Source organism: Nanorana parkeri, unplaced genomic scaffold, assembly GCF_000935625.1.
Source record: "Nanorana parkeri isolate BGI_ZX_2015 unplaced genomic scaffold, ASM93562v1 scaffold1043, whole genome shotgun sequence".
NCBI lineage: Eukaryota > Metazoa > Chordata > Amphibia > Anura > Dicroglossidae > Nanorana > Nanorana parkeri.
Window position 1 is genome coordinate 585,557 of NW_017307311.1, and position 17,359 is coordinate 602,915.

At 43.8% G+C, this 17,359-nt stretch overlaps 1 protein-coding gene across 1 annotated transcript; it reads right to left on the bottom strand.

Annotated features, from left to right (window-relative positions):
- Positions 1-2,181: 2,181 nt before the first annotated feature.
- On the bottom strand, positions 2,182-16,487 carry FAM96A (family with sequence similarity 96 member A). Its single transcript, XM_018567395.1, has 5 exons — positions 16,342-16,487; positions 9,492-9,656; positions 7,434-7,483; positions 5,064-5,109; positions 2,182-2,364 (listed from the first exon to the last, which is right to left on the bottom strand). Exons 1-5 carry the CDS (start codon positions 16,430-16,432, stop codon positions 2,267-2,269), a joined length of 450 nt encoding a protein of 149 aa, XP_018422897.1. The 5' UTR covers positions 16,433-16,487; the 3' UTR covers positions 2,182-2,266.
- Between the last annotated feature and the right edge of the window lie 872 nt (positions 16,488-17,359).

The window sequence follows — 17,359 nt, forward strand, 5'->3', positions numbered from 1 at the left end:
TATAGAAAATTCCTATGCCTGTCAGCGCCATCTAGAGGTGCTAGTGCTGTGTGGACATTTATAAATGAACCCCCTGTACATATGCATGTCGGCTGATTTCCTAAAAGAATTGAGAATCTTCACCCAAAAAAACTGTATGAATTTTCACTTCAATTATTCAATCATGTGAAAAGCATCTTCACATGAAATGGTATTCAAAGTGAACAGGAAGAAATGCTAAATAAGAGAGTAGGGTAAGGAATTGTATTTTCCTTTAATGCTGACCTCACAAAGAAATACCCTTGCAGAGGGCTTCCCCACAATGCAAAGGTTAAATGCATATTTATGCCTGGGGTACCATTAAATAGAGTTTTCCCTAATTACTCCAGGCTCCCTCCACGCTATAAGACCAGCCAAAGTAGACTCTTAAGGTGCCCATACACTGCTCGATTCTCGTACGAGAATTGCGGGAAATCCCGCGATCGTACGAGATTCGAGCAGTGTGAACGAAGACGTGCGACCGTTTCTTCTGTCCGGTCGCACGTCTTTTGTCTAAGGAGCATGCTAGAAAACCAGCCGAAAATCGTACGATTTTCGGCTGGTTTGAACGGTGCTCGGGAGACAAATGCCGAACGGGCCGGTGTGCGCACGCGCACACTGCCCGTTCAGCATTGCGGTCATCTGAAGCCCGCCCCTCAGGGGGGCGGGCTTGCGATGATCGAGAGTACGATCTGCCTGTCCAAGATGGGCAGATCGTACGTTTTTTTAATTACTTTACAACCATCGCAAGACTAAAGGTCTTGCGATGGTTGTAAAGTGTATGGCCACCTTTAACGTGCTCTGCTGGTTGCAGGCACCTTGATGTCACTCACTACAACATGGGGCCAATAGCCCTGCATTGTACGTGAGGATGCTGAGGAACTTGAGGCGTGAGGGAGAAAAGCTGAACGCCGTCTGCCAGGGGAGCAAGGAATTACAGTAGTATGTAAATAAATACAATGTATGCTCCTGGCTTATTCCCACTTTTTAGAAGTGCTAGGAATGGATCTGGGTGTCGTGGATGATGTTCCTGCTGTGTGCAGGAGTTACATCATCAGTGACCACCCAATGGCCAAAGAGCAGCAAGCATGTTATGCATCTTTCTGAAATGAATCTAAGAGATATGAGCTACATAAGTGCTACCAAGGAAATAACAAGAGAAAAACAGCTTTGTGGATTGTGCTCTAAGTGACAGAAAAGAAGAAATGTCTACTATTAGGCAACAATTAAACTGGGACAAACTGCTAAATGTGAAAATGTTGAAGTGAACAATCCCTTAGAGTGCAATCTTCTGCTATTCCTCCAGCAAACTAATTGCTGACCCAGAAGTGTGAAACACACAAGTCTATAATCTACACTGTACCGACCATATGGGACAGGGACATCTGACCCCCTCCAAGCGTAAACAATACTGAACTCCTGAAGCTTGAGGTCAGCACTTTCATAGACTGGTGTTAGAGTTCTTTACTGGTCATTTAACGGGTCACTTGCAGAATACACAGCTTCCCGTTATGTACCAGAGTAAATATTGCTGCAGCGGCCCCTGCAGAAACCTAAATCTATACACAATCTGTCTATACAGATGTTATAACCTTGGCCAGGAGGAGTCATTAAACAGTCATATAAAAGATTTATTTAGAATTCTTGTCTGTACAGTGCAGTAAGGCTTCTCATTCCGATTATTGTTCTTTAGGTTCCCTCCAATATGCATACCACAATCTTTGAGTATCAAAAATATAAAAGTACGATCCCACGTGATGCGTTTTAGCAGAGGCAGGTAAGCTAAGTGTGCAGTGTTGTTGGGGAAGCTCCTTGAGCAAGGATTCCCATTTTCCTGCAGCTTTCTCTACCCAGGTATCACAAAATGTCTATATAGTTCTAATGCAGGTAGAGGGAGCTGCGGGAGCTCATTGAAGGATGTCAAACTACTGAATCTGGTAGAACATGATTGTTATTTACATAGCTCACCTACTTCTACTAAAAGGCATTTAGAGGAAGGAAGTACCATTTAAGCCTTCAGAAGGTTTCCGTTGTTCCACAATGGAATCTGCAGTAGTCTGTGGTATCTGTTCTCCAGCTTAAGAATTCCACCCCAGAGCATTGCCATCCACGGAGGCTCCCAGCAAATGCTGCACCATCCAGATTATGAATTGAAAAGTTCTGAACGTCCATGCGTTGCCTCCTGGGAGAAGTGACTTGTCGTGTTCTTCTCCTGCCAGATCTACCTCAATGCAGACTTTCCACCACTCTAATCCGGCTCCGTCACACACTGCTCCACTATCTCCCGTAGATTAGGGTTCTCCATGGCTGCAGACACCCGCTCCTTGTCATTTATCTGCTTGTTAACTTGGAGAGAAGAGTTAAAGTTAGCTAGGCATGAATTTGTTATAGACACATACTGAAAATACAAAACCCATAACCATTAATGGGACCGGAAATTATTTTGCCCTTTTCCTGGCTCGGTGGCTGCAGGCTGTTTATATCTGCTTTGTAGACTGATAGGTCCAATTCCCGGTAGCTGAGAGACTTCTTTCTACCAGGTTTCATTACTGCACCATTTCAACCAGTCAGTATCTGAATAAATGTTGAATGGCTGTGGATGTGACCCATATGCTAGGTGATTATCCTAACATTATATCTACTTTATGACAGGTCTACATGACAGGCAAATATGCTTCTTTGCTATGATCCAGACATGTCAAACTGGTGTTTTTTGGGGCAGCATGTGGCATTGGGATTTTGTAAGATATTATATTGAATGAGCCCACTGGCTGTTCTACAATCCATAAATACAATGTAATATAGAAGACTGCAGTTATTATGACTATGGTAGCTACCAAAGTTCTGTGCTCTTTTACCTTCGATAGGTGTGGCTGTCAGTAGACATACAGCAACCGTTGTATATATATATATATATAGTATGCCTAATGTATCCCTGCCTGTAGTCATCTATATACAACACATTAAAGCCAAAATCCTGTTAATGCCTTTTTTTTTGTAGTTATGGATAAAGTGTCTGGTCAGGTCACTATCTGCAAGGAGTTTGCATGTTCTCCCTGTGCTTGGTTTCTTCTGGGTACTCCGACTTCCCACACTCCAAAAGACATGCTGGAATGTTTACTGCGTCCTGTCTAAATCGGCCCTGTGAGTGTGTATGTGAGATAGGGAACTTAGATTGTAAGCTTCTCGAGGGTTTTATAATGAGGTTTTTTTTCTGTTGTCTCCACGTGGCACCAGGACAGAAAAATAAGTCACCGGGACAGGAAGACTCCCAAATGATTAGACTTAGTTTTGGGATTTAATTATGGGCTTTAAACTGATTATTCACTTTCAGTTTTCAAGCATTATTGACATGTCTTAAAGGAGAACTATGGCATAACCCTTTTTGGCCATAGTTCTCTTCAGGGTCACAGGAGGACTTATACAGATGTCCTCCAGTGAGCCAAAACTCAGTGTATACTGTCGAGATCCACCCCGGTGGCTGATTGACAGCTGGCTCTGCCTCTCTAGAAACAGAGCCAGCTGTGCCCGCCCCTTCCCCGTCCATTCCTCCAGTCAGCGCTAGAGAAATGGAGAGGGGTAAATATCCATCACTATACTGACAGTCACCACTCTCTACAGAGAGAGGATCGAGAACTCAGCGATTGGCAGTATGTGTTCATTGTCACAGGTCGGCTTGAAATATGGGGATGAGTGTTTTTTTACTAATACCATAATTCTCCTTAAGGCCTCGTTCACACCTACGCGTTTCAATGCACATTTTATATGAGCGCTGAAACGCTCAACAAAGACAATTCCATTCACTACAATGATCCCTGTTTACACCTGAAGGTTGTGTCACCTTTTAAAAAATACTGTCGCGCAGAAAAGTTCATGAGCCACTTTGGGGCATATACAGCGTGTTTTTGGTCGGTAGACTTTCATTGCAAATTCGCGCATTTGCGTGTTTTGAATGCGAGTTTAACGTGTGTTTGCTTAGCATTTTTTACAGCATGGAAAGTCAACCCCCTTTTTTTTTTTTTGCAAAGCACACTAGGATTCGAAATGGAGCCATCACCACTCCAATATGATGGAGACAGACTTATCATACATGGCCCAGAACTGGCCACTTTTCGGTCTGCTCGCAATGGCAGGATGAATACAGAACCTTCGCCTTCACTTTCTCCTGTTGTCTAGGATCATCATTGGGGTCAAGACAGCTGCCAGACTGTGCCGCTGAAAGTAATAATGATCCATCACCAAGACAATGCAGTAGGGAACACAGCAGCAAACACTCTCTTTTATCTGCGGGAAACAGGAAGTTATGTAAAAAGGTAACAGGAACTTGCATCATGGATTTGACTACTTTTCATTGGTCAACGCACCAGAGAAAAACGTGCTACAATTTACCGCAAAATTGCACAAACACGCATAATCCGTGTAGAAAACGCAGACGCCCAGGTATGAACTAGGCCTTAAAGATTTCCCCTGTAGGTGTGTTAAAGATAAAAGACAAGGCCGTGTAAGTGCTCCTCATAGTACACCAGCCACATACAATAATGGCACGTACATCGGAACGCTGAACGTGGCCTGTTACTTTCCAACAACCAAGTGACTTCACGCCCCATTCCTCCATACTGCAGTTAGGCCATTGCTCTAAGTCAGGATTTACTCCTTCCAAGTAAATACACAGAGCAAGTAGCAAACGCAGCAGATCTGTTGCTTCCAAGTGACCTATGGACATAGAGCCTGAAGGACAAGTCTGGCAACATTAAAGCCCATCCATCATATTAATGCACATATAAAAAGGTAATCATAAGAGACATTCCGATAAGGTGGTTAATGTGTGTTTGAGTGTGTAAGCCTTTTCTGACTTTCCTAGCCAGACAACCATAATCTACAACAGACCTCAACTAAGGTCAAAGGCTAAAGGTTATCTCTGCTTAGTCACAGGTCTTTACCATCCCAGTGTTCTACAATGACATGTAAAGTACAAGCTTATATCTCAAGTGTGACATTCTGTTCCCTGTGCCCACTGCCCTGTTGGAAAGGAAGCCGTAACTTACTGTCCTCCTCCGTCGAGTGCGTCCCTTCGGAAATATAGATCTCCAGCTGGAAAAGCAGAAGGACATGAACTCACCCACTACAGGAGATTGTGTGATCAAAAAAAGGCAAAACATTATGGCAGGTATAGGTCTAGCTCATTGTATTACATTGTTTTTGGAAGGATTATGTGACATTCGTTTTCCACAGAAAACCCTGCAAAAATACAGGTCAGGACTACACTAGAGTGTCTGGAAGAGCCTGGAATGCAGAAAACTTGCCAGACAACCCTGCGTTCCAAACTTCAGTGCCAGAACTGTGGGTGTGTGAAACCAGGATTTGTCATTTATTCCCTTTACTTGCAATGTGCTTAATCCATCAGCACCTAACAGGTTAACTCAGTGTGCACAGATGGCATGCCACACTCAGAATGGATTTTCCATTCCTATATGAGGGAACACACTGCCATCTGGTGGCAAGTTAATGCAGCAATGACTCCAGCACTACAATCTAATTGTTAAAGCTGAACTCTAGGATTTTAAATACCCTTTGAGTGCCCCCCCCCCCCACCCCTCCCCAAACTGCAAGGGTTAATTGCACATTAAGTCTAGGTATAGAGAAATGAGCTGGAATACTTTACCCCTTCAGCACTTCCCTAAACACACATCAGTTGATTGTTCATGTTCAAGCTGGCCATACACCTTACAATCATCTGCAGATTTTCTGTGGTCAGATGGAAAAGGTGCAACAGATTCCTCCATCTACGCTAAACTGTGTGGATGGAGTAATCTCCACCTGGGCCAAGCTTCCGTAATCGTGCTAATCGGCCCCGCTGGCTCGCAAAACACCTGAACAATGCCTGCATCCAAATAGGTTGTTCATCCACACAGCTTAGCATAGATGGAGGAATCTGTTGCACTTTTTCCATCTGACCACAGAAAATCTGCAGATAATTGTAAGGTGTATGGCCAGCTTAAGGTGTAGTGTCACTACAATAATGAATAGAATAGGTTTTCCAACCTTTCTGATTCCCCCGATGAGCCTTAGCTGGTGGTGTTTGAGGTTATACCACTGATATTAGATTGACACTCAATTCAGCTGAAAACATCAAAATCTGGAAACTGTCATCTAATGTCTATGGGCACCTTACAATCTTTGGTCATGCAAGGGAGAGTACCATAACTCAGACAGTACCATTTGCATTTATCCTTCTTTCCCAAACAGTGGATTCTCCATAGGAATACATGGAGAGTCTGCTTCTGGAGTGGACAAAGCTTCTAAATGAAAAAGGGTCTGCATTTTTCTAGAGCAAAGCATCAGACCCCAACTGTAATTTTCCCAGTGCAGATGTAATGTGGACCTGTGCTTTCGCCTGTGCAGGGCCATGCAACAGGTTCTCTTGCACACCCTCCCCACCAGCACATACTCAGCTTACCTTAACACCTCTGCCATCCTGCGACTTGGAAGGATGAAAGGAAGCCTTGTGTAAGCTCCAAGTTGTGAAAACACTGGGTGCATGAACAAAGGACCATCACTGGCATATAGGACAAGGGGCGAGATTCACATCCTCTCGTTATCCAAATCAAGGTGAAAAATATACGTGAGCCACAATAAATGTTTAAAATTGTCAGAAGTAATCAACTTCCAAATTGGACTGCTTCTAAGCCAAATGGGAATGTTCATGGCCACCCAATCACCGATGGCTTGTGTAAATGACCCTTTAAACATATTTGTTAATCTTCTTATTATGTAGAAGAGATATAACTAAACTCTCATAAATAAGCTATCTTTGAAAAAGAAAAACCTGACACAGGTCACTATTCTTTCCGGCTCTAATGATTGAAGCCATTGTGACAAACAACTCCATAAAGTAAGCAGAATCTTCTTACTGAAAGAGGATACACTATAGAGGCATCACCACAGAGGTATCACCATAAAGGCATCACCACAGAGGCATCACCACAGAGGCATCACCACAGAGGCATCACCACAGAGGCATCACCACAGAGGTATCACAGTGGCAATGTGGTTGGCACTTGCAGAACTCAGGGTCCCCAGTTCAAATCCCGGTCAGGACACTATCTTGGAGTTTGCATGTTCTCCCTTTGTGTGGGTTTCCTCCAGGTACTTCGTGTTCCTCCCACAGTCCAGACACATGCTGGAAGGTTAATTGCACATTAAGTCTAGGTATTAGCTCCTGTCTAAATTGGCTTTGTATGTATGCATGCATGTGAAATAGGGACCTTAGATTGTAAGCTCCTTGAGGGTAGAGACTGATGTGAATGTGCAACTATGTAAAGCGCTGCGTAAATTGTCAGCGCTATATAAAAATACCTGTAATAATAAATAAATTAAAATAGAGACCTCACCATAGGAAAATCACCACGCCTTACCTTATGCTTAAAAGACAAACATCTTTGCAGCTTGACCCTCAAACACAGACCTGTGCAGGAAGAGACAGACTACCGTGAAGGATCGTGTGAATCATCTAATGCAGCAACAAAGCACCTCTTTAGAACCCGCATATTTTACATCAAGAGAATTATAAACAATGCTATGGGGCAAGTAGAATGGAAGTCAATTTGTCTGAATTGTGGACACAAATGTACAGTATTACTAGAGATATGCTCCAGTCAGCACAAAAATAATTAGCAACTCCAATCATTTTATTTTCTTATTATTTTTTACATTTACTATTCCATTACTCAAATATCAATTAAAATATTTTTTTAATTTACTTTTTCAATAGCAACAGCACTTCTGTCGGGTTTTTATTGCCATCTATGATCCCATAGGGATTTCCCGTCAGTCCTGTCCCTTTGACACGAAGGCAAAAATGGGAAAAATGCGGGGCTTGTCACAGGGATAGAAGGTTCCAATCTTTCCCTACTCTATAGACCAGATAAACTACAGCTGGGTACACTGATGAATCGCCTGAAAGTCGCACAGTGGGTGCCACTGTCGACATCCTTTCTGCTGGCATCCTTCCATCAGCTGACTGAAGGAGACGGTCGGAAAATTCTTGCTGGAATGGAGCTTGCAGCCAATCAGCTGTTCGGGTATTGTGATAGCCACTGGCGGCCTCTTTCAGAACACAATAGAAACAGCAGGAGATTCCTCAATCAACGCCCATAGGTATTAATGGAGGAGTCTGTTATATTTTATTCGTTCAGGCCCCCGGGTTGAAATAAGAAAAAAATATACATGTATATGATACATGAGGAATGTGAATGGTTACACACACATTTTATTTTGGCTCAAATAAAAAAAATGTCTGAGCCCATCTAGTTTATTTGTCACATAGAAGAATGTGCACCTGTCTTGCACCATCATACTTTTGGCACCCTACTGCACACCAAATGTTCACATATTCATTTTCTGAGCCATTATATATTTGGCGCAGATTGTGAGACTTTTTGTGTGAAAATTCTCAATTTCTTTTACAGTTGGAGCACTAGTCGCATGTTTGTTTTCAAAACCTTTAAACTAAATTATTTGGCACACCCAAATAAAGAAAAAGCAGCGTTCCCTGTGGTAAATAGTACATTTTTGGTTTACTTGGTCCCATGTGGGGGTTTTTTTTGCCCCCCTTGTAGAGGTTTCCCCTCACTTCCTGTCTCTGACAATGAATGAATTTCTCTGTGATGTAATAAATAACAGATTTAAATGCAATTTAATTTATTTGGAGATTACAATTCCTCTTACTGAACCATTTACATTGTGAGGATCTTATAAACCGTATTGCAGTTTCTTACTTTTTCTGTTCTGTAGCTATTGAGTCTTGCCAGCACTTTATCAAACTAAGGCCCTAAGGTTCACACTAACCCGTCCGTTTAAACACTGCATTTTAGCCCACGGGCTAGTGCATTGTGCCAGCTCCAGCAGTTTGCATAGTATGGCACACTGCTGAAGCATTAGCATGCTATATGCGGACTTTTGGTCCCAGGAGTACATTAGCAAATATATTCCTGTGACCCAAAAGAGAAGAAGTAAAATCAAAACAAGGTTTGTCTTTAGTTCTCTTTTAATAAAATAATGTCAGATGTAAAAAAAATTTATGCAAGTGCTATAAATTTGTCCTTGTGAATGTTTTGACTGAAAGGGAAAGTTTAAGAAAATCCAATATTTTGGGTTGTCACCAGAGCAGGAATACGTGGGAAATCTTCCAATGGGGCATTAGTTCTGATGACCACCAGGGATTTCCTCTCAATTCCTGTTGTGGGTATCAGGCAGGAAGTGAAAAGAGATCTCTCCAGATGGCAGAAAAAAACCCTTACTCTATCCAAAACTAAAAAAAGATTGGCTTCAGTTCTACTCTAAGTTTTTTTTTTTTTTTAACATAAAGACATGGAGGGTGATTGGAGTGGGAAAGATTGGTTTTTTTCCTCTTTGCCCCAAGATCAGCTTTAGGATTACAAACATAAAAAAGCATTTTTCTATCTGTGACCTACCAATAAGTGTGGCCAAAGAGCAGTGTGGAACTGTAGGGGTAAACTTTATGATCACCAGGAAGCAGTCGTCATCCAGTTCCTCCACTGTCACACAACTCTCTGAAACAACATCAAGGTCTTCTAACGTATCGGGCTTCTCTGGATCCCGTATATTCCGGATTATATCTGTGGAAAATAAAGAAATCACACAGCTTTATTCAATGTCAGTTTTCGAAACCTTAAAGACAGAGTGCTACGTGACTATGCACGAACAGGGGCACAGTCGGGTTACTCAGTTCCTGCTCTGTACCTGGGCACAGTGGGGTTTACTCACTTGATGCTCTGTACAGGGGCACAGTGGGGTTCACCCACATCCTGCTCTGTACAGTGGCACAGTGGGGTTTACTCACTTCCTGCTCTGTACAGGGGCACAGTGGGGTTTACTCACTTCCTGCTCTGTACAGGGGCACAGTGGGGTTTACTCACTTCCTGCTCTGTACAGGGGCACAGTGGGGTTTACTCACTTCCTGCTCTGTACAGGGGCACAGTGGGGTTTACTCACTTCCTGCTCTGTACAGGGGCACAGTGGGGTTTACTCACTTCCTGCTCTGCACAGGGGCACAGTGGGGTTTACTCACTTCCTGCTCTGTACAGGGGCACAGTGGGGTTTACTCACTTCCTGCTCTGTACAGGGACACAGTGGGGTTTACTCACTTCCTGCTCTGTACAAGGGCACAGTGAGGTTTACTCACTTCCTGCTCTGTACAGGCGCACAGTGGGGTTTACTCACTTCCTGCTCTGTGCAGGGGCACAGTGAGGTTCACCCAAATCCTGCTCTGTACAGGGGCACAGTGGGGTTTCCCAAGTTCCTGCTCTCTATGTAAAAGTTAAGGACAGCATTAGTATTTGATGAGTAGCCATATTTGTTAATGCCATCAGCTGTCAGAACCTAGACATTGGCAGCAAATGTTATACCTGATCTGGATGAAACTGTCCGAATTCAGAAATTATAATCTTACGTCTATGTTTATTGCAAAGTGAAATTGTTCTGTGACCATTCATAGCAAAGAAAATGCTGGGCCCCGCAGCTGCACATGTTGACTTTCCATTCACAATCCCGCAGCTCTGCTCACCCTGGGAAGCAAAGCGATTCACCCAGCACTTCTGGGTATGGACAAGCATGTGACTGGTTACGATTGCCAACTGTCCATTTACTTACAGGCAGTCTGCAACAAAAAACAGCAGCTTTTGCTCTCATCCGTTATGTCTGTGGATGGGAACAAGTGCTGAGGGGGCATTATAGTGAACCTGTTGCATTGCCATACATGAACAGAGCATATGTGCACTTTGAAGCAAATAGCCCTTTGCCCATGGAAACTCTCTCTACAGCTACAAACTCACCTTTCTCTTGTCCCCCCAATACTTTGTACATCTGCTAGTAGTAAAGAGTGTTAAACTGGCCATACACTAATAGATTTTATTCTAACGATTTTCTCCATCCATGATAAACAGCACGGGTGGACAAATCTCCTCCTGCAACTGTTGCATTCTGACAGCCGATGTTCCCTGTTGTCAAAATACATTAACAGTGACTGCAGCTGATTGGATGGAATCACTTTTCGGGTGATCATTTTCAGTCTGGCTGCTTTGACAAATGTTGTGTGAGAGAGGGCCACCCACTGAAAGAAAATCGGCCAACTTCTGTGAATTGGCTGAAATTCTAACAGTGTATGGCCAAGCCTTAGTCTTGTATAAGCTTCAACTGGGGCACACCCAGGGATGAAGACTCCCTTGTCTGCACCCACATGACAGTACAGGGTGCCTGAAGGACGAATAAGCAAGCACTGGCACTGTCATGTGGGGAGGGGGGAGTGACATACCCAGAAGAACAGAGTATTTCTCTTCAGCCCCAACAACCAGCACCATGGAAATATGAGAATGTGCATTTCTGTTAATCAGTTGTCTAAAAACAAAACTAAAACCCACTGTGCTGCCATGTTCAATGACAATAAAACATGAAAACTTCCCAGAGGGCGGATGCATTTTTAATTTTTTTTATGGATAATGAAGGTAACAACATTGATAGCTGGAAGATTGCGATTTCAACATTCATCTCTGGCAAAAAATTTTAGTCATGAGGAAATTCAGAAACTATCCCCTTCTTACAGCTGAACTCCAGCAATTGGTCCAGCATGGTTCAATGTAAGTATCCATATCTTATCTCCGGATGGATGCTGGGGACGCTAGAAATCACTTTATTAATCTGCATGGCATACAGTCAGCCTTGGTTTTTTTTTTAAGTTTTATTAATTTGAACGAATAAACGGAACATAAATCACATAAAGATATTCAAAGATTATTAGACAATTATTGAAAAAGGCATGTATGACATAAGAACACTCATGTCCAATAATATAAGAAAAATATTAAGAATTGGAACAAAAGGGAAGGAAGACAATTAGAACTTAGTGCCCAATCACACTGGGCGTTTAATCGCGTGATTTCTGCCGCGATATCGCGCAAATTTGCCACGCGATATTGCGAGAAGTTGCGGTCCAATGATTTTCAATGGAGCTGTTCTATTGAACAGCTCCATGTCGCTCATCGCGTGTACGGGACCCTTTTTCCCGCAGATGTCGCACGATTTTTCTATTTTTGCATGCAGCCCAACGGTGAAGGTCGCGCGATCATCGTTGGAACGTCGCCCCAAACAGTCGCACTATATCCGGCCTCACGGATTCGCTCGAGGTAAGTGTCGCTTAGTGTGAATGGGGCCTTAGTGAAATCATAAAGTACATGGATGTTACCCATTAAATAAGTGAGAACTAAGATGTATTGCATCTTATGATACAATTTAAAAGTAAATGAAAATTCATTGGATCAATAAATGAATACAGTATGAATCTGAGGTCTTAAAGTTCAACCAGCTTGCCCAGATTTTATAGAAAGAGACATAATTATCCTGATTAGAATACAACAATTCTTCTAGAAGTCTAGTAGAGTCTAATTTTATAAATCAGTCGGATATTGAGGGTATTCAAGTTGTCCTCCAATATATGGGTATCAGTGACTTAGCAGTGTTAAGCATAAAGGAAACCAAAGATTTCCGATATTTACTAGGCGAGTTGGAGGTAAGATAAAATAGGCATATCCAAGGGTCTAAGGGTAGCCGTATGCCACATATTTTGTGAATATTAGAAGTGCCCGAATTCCAAAGAGGTTTAATCAAAGGACAATCCCACCATATGTGGTTGAAAGTACCTGGAGATCCACATAAATCGCCAGCAGTTAGGATCATAGTGACTATTATATTTAAGTATTTTAGTAGGGACATTATATCATCTGGATATTCATTTAATCAACATGGGGACATCAATAGAGGAAGAGGTCGCTAAGGATCATATTAAATTTGTTTCATCGGGAGTAAGTTTGCGTTTGAATTCCATTTGCTCATATAGATCGGGGGGTGGGGTGTCATAATTAAGTCGAGTTATTGTTTTATAAAAGTATGAAGTCAGCCCTGTTTTTTCCCGCTGCAGTTTGACCTCTGCACCCTGAGAAAAGGGAGTTGCTCACTGGGCGCTACCACCATTCAGGGAGAGCCTTATATTTTTTTCTATGGATATGAGATGTTCTCCGATTGGAAGAGGTGAAGATCATAACATTATCCATCCCTCTGTTAAAAAAATCAACTTTTGTTAATTGTTGAACACGGAGGAGGGAGGGTTCCCATCAGGGCTACACACTTCCTGACTGGGCGAAACTTCCACCAGTGTATGGCCAGCATCCCTATAGTAAAATGAGCTGCTCCTTTGCCCAGTATGGTCCATGGATGGGTTCAGTGGCCGTCATACTAATCCTGACATTGATGAACATCAAGCATACAGCTGGCTGACAAGTACATCCTGCATGTTCATTCTGGGTATGTGTCTCACTTGACAAGTCCGAGTCAGGATGACAGCCCCAAGACTTGACCTTTAAATACAACTCAGAAATGGCAGCTCCCATGCTTCTTTTCTTACAAGATCCCTTTAAATAAAGGGGAAGCCTAAGATCTGCAAAACAGAAACAGGCAGCAATGGCAACTTCCATATTATAGCAGCCTCACATATACCCCTAGAGAGGAGCTTTACCCAGCAATGTAATCTCAACCAAAACAGTTACTTTTAGGCCCCGTTCCCTCTGCGCGATATGCAAATCGCGCGTTTGTCGCGTTCAAGCTTGCATTGAGCAAGCTTCAATCGCGGCTAAATCCGCTCCAAAAAGGGTCCTGCTGTAGAGACACACGACCCGCGACAGCAGGACCCTTTGCCCCATTGAAATGCATTGGAGCGCGATATCGCACGGTAATTTGCCGCGATATCGCGGGAATTACCGCGCGATAAATCGCTTAATGTGAACGGGGCTTAAAGGCGTGCCAACTGTCAAAGTTGCCAGTGTGCTTATTTCAGCGCTCAACCGAACTTTCAAGTCCTCAAATGGCTGGTGTCATAGCCTCCATTTGGATTGCAGTTGCCGTGGTAATGCACATGTGATCCACTAAGATGGCACCTTCCTTAACTATAAGAAATAGGAAGTTGTAGTTCCACTTTAAAGCTAGTCAACAGTCTTGGGCATACCCCATATACCCAGGGCTTCCTCCCTTGCCGTGACTGCTCAGCTCAGTGAAATCCCCGGGACCAGTCAGGTCCTCCTCTGTGTATCAGTACAGCTGACAATGGCTCTTGCATCAACAAAGTCCGCAAACACTGTTTGCAGACTTCATTCATAAATACAATGTAACAATATTATTTTTACTATGTACTTTGATTAGTTCTAGATCATACATGTAAACATGTAAATTGTGAATATAGATGATCCTTCTGTTCTTTTTATATAATACTAGAAATGTTTTAGTGGTGATGGCTGCGATAAATGCATTCACGGATGGACGCATTCACTTTTCATCTGAAATGAGGCTGAACTTGTGCAAACATTTGCTGTCAAATCTGGTTTAGTGTACAATTGGCAAAGCCGGTTCTACAAACTACTGAAAGGAAAAAAACCTGTCTTGCTGATCTGCGATGGGACGTCAGAGAACAAAAGATCTAGTTTCAGATAACATTTTTTCCAATAATCTTTCGTCTGGTGACATAAGGATCCGCTTCACCCTCTGGCAGTGGGCGGAGGCTAATTGCCGAAGAGAACAGCTCCAGGTGATGATGAGGTGCCGCTCTCTGCAGTATTCCCCTGTTAGTCCAGAGTGAGAGGCGGAGCCTTGACACCCTAGGCTCCCAGGAAGGGGGTTGAAGGACAATGGGCGTCATTCAACTAGGAGGACTGGTGCTGAATCAGTGTACATGTCAGTCTTTGGGAGACAACGTTGGGTGTCTATGGCAGCCGGCGATTCATTTTATTGCAGGAAATTTTTTATTTTCTTTTGCCCAAACTGGGCTTCAAGATATTGTTCCCCCAAAAACATAACATAGGTGACAATGTGAAGTAGTTAAAGGTGGTCATACACATATGATTAGTGATCAATCTATGAATGAGTGATTGGGGGAAAAAAAGCTATTCCTCCTCCACTAACATATTGAATACATACAGTATATTTACCAAAACCGTCCCGGAACGCATCAAAAACGCGGCACACCCCACTGCACTGCGTGTGCAGAAACCTGACCGGATGTGCTCTGCATTTGGTGGGAACAAGGCCTTAGAGTGTCAGTCACCGCTCCCTGCAGGGATTCCCCTCTCCGATCCTCCAGTGCTGACTGGCGGAACGGACGAGGAGGGGGCGGGCACAGCTGGCTCTTCCTCTAGATAGGCAGAGCCAGCTGTCACTCACGCAGCTGGGTGAATACAGACAGCATTGACGGGATCCGTCCTGGCTGCGGCGCTCTCAGTATCTCACGGCAATAAATCTTTTAAATGATCATATCAATGCATATGTGGCCACCTTAACCTCCTTGGCGGTATTCCCGAGTGTAGCTCAGGGTTACTTTTCCATACCCTGAGCTACACTCGGGAATATCCCACATTATTTACTTACCTTGTCCCTCGAGCCGTGCGGTGTCCTCCGGCCGGCGCCGGCATCTGTCTTCCGTGTTCCATCCCTTGCAAGCTGACGCGTCGCATGGGGGCGGAACAGGCGGGAAATTAAAAAAAAACCCGGGAAAAACGAAGAAATGAAATAACGAAAAAAATCCGAAAAAATTACGAAAATCAAAATAATCATACCGCCAGGGAGGTTAAAGGCCAAGTTCACCTTTCAGGCCACGTTTCATGTTACACCCATATTTAGGGCATAATACAAAACATTCCTCAACCGCACTTACCTGAATCGCAGGGTTCTACTCCTCACTGTCTTTGGTATACATTTGAATGTGGCACGGCTATGCATGACTCCGTCCACACAGCCATAGATCCATTCACAAGAACCTGTATATGAAAAGACTACAATTCCCATTGGCCACAGCGGCAGAGGGGCTCATAGATCTCAATAGAGCACATGTTAGGTGATGTGGCCGCACTTGTAATCCTTGATTATTTCCTCCAACCCCACATCCCTACCGCTGTACCTGGGGCTGGAGGAATTGTCTGCCAGGACCTGAGCATTGCACCCATGGTCCACTGAATGTGACTGCAATGACTCAAATGAAAATAATAATAATAACTGCAGATTTTTTTCCTTTCATTAATGTGAGAGCATTTATTTGTTTTTCCAAAGGTGGACTGCGCCTTTAAGACTGACAGCCCGGCGCAGCAGGTCACACACGACCCCGTTCGATCCAAGTTTCTCAGAATAAAATGTCAAGTCACATGACGAAGGACAGGCCCAGAGACCGGGGAAGCCACGCCCCCTCCGGTGACACACCCTGACAGCTCTTACCGTACACTTCCAGGGCTCGCTCTTCCATGACCCGGCCTCGTCCTCTGGATCCCCCGCGAAGAGCAGCCAACAACCCGGACAGCAACTCCATTCCCCTCCCCGCCCACCGCTCAACACCCAACCACTGCACGCATAGCCGCCCTGCTGTGACGTCACCCACCTCGCCATGTGATCAGAGAGGGTTCGGTCATGTGATTTGTTGGGAAGATGGCGGCGCCCAGAGGAAGTCAGGAAAGGTGTAAATAAACAGAGGCTGCAGGATTCGCCGTGACAAGTGGGGGCCTCAGTGAGAATGGAGCGACTAATGTAAAAGGGGAAGGTAAATGGGTCGGTGTTATTGATTGTGCTGTTAAAGGAGCTGAGAAGTATAAGGAGAGAAATGAGGAAGTAGAGAGGCCCCATAAGGTCCCTGTTCACACCTAAGTTTTTTCTGAAGCATGAAAACCTTCAATGTAAACAATCCCATAATTTTCAATGTTGTCCTTTCACACAGCTTGAAAAAGTACATGAGCCTATTTGGGGCAGAATGGCATGTTTTGGCCCCATACTTTCCAAGTAGCGGTTTCAGACTTGAGCGTTTTTATGGAATCCATTGTAGTAGTAGAATATTGTACAGTATTAGCCGCTGATTAATGTGGAAAGTTTAAAGAAGAACAGGGAAAAAAAAATCTTATTCCATGCAGTGAGTACCCCCGCACTGCAATTGTTAAGTGCTCGTTTTCATCTAGGGATGAAAATAGCAAAGTTATACTCACCAGAATCTCGCTGCCTGTTGGCTGTTAGAGTGCTCCCTCCTGCGTGTCTCCTCCTCTGGTGCAGCGATGAAACGTCCCTCGGCGTCCTCACGTCCAATACACAGTATACTGGACCTGATGACTCACAGGTCCTTAGACCTCTGGAGCGGAGGGGGAGAGAGACTTCGGGAATCAATCTGACATCCAGCCAGCTCCGGGTGAGTATAACTTTTTTATTTTAGCATTTAGACAAAAAAAAGGCACTTAACCCTTGCAGTGGGGGG

Coding starts and splice junctions, on each gene's coding strand:
- FAM96A (XM_018567395.1), bottom strand. CDS start 16,432: ATGGAGTTGCTGTCCGGGTTGTTGGCTGCTCTTCGCGGGGGATCCAGA. Junction 7,484..9,491: donor CTCTTTGGCCACACTTATTG/GTAGGTCACAGA, acceptor CTTCCTGCACAG/GTCTGTGTTTGAGGGTCAAG. Junction 5,110..7,433: donor GTTTGTCTTTTAAGCATAAG/GTAAGGCGTGGT, acceptor CTGCTTTTCCAG/CTGGAGATCTATATTTCCGA.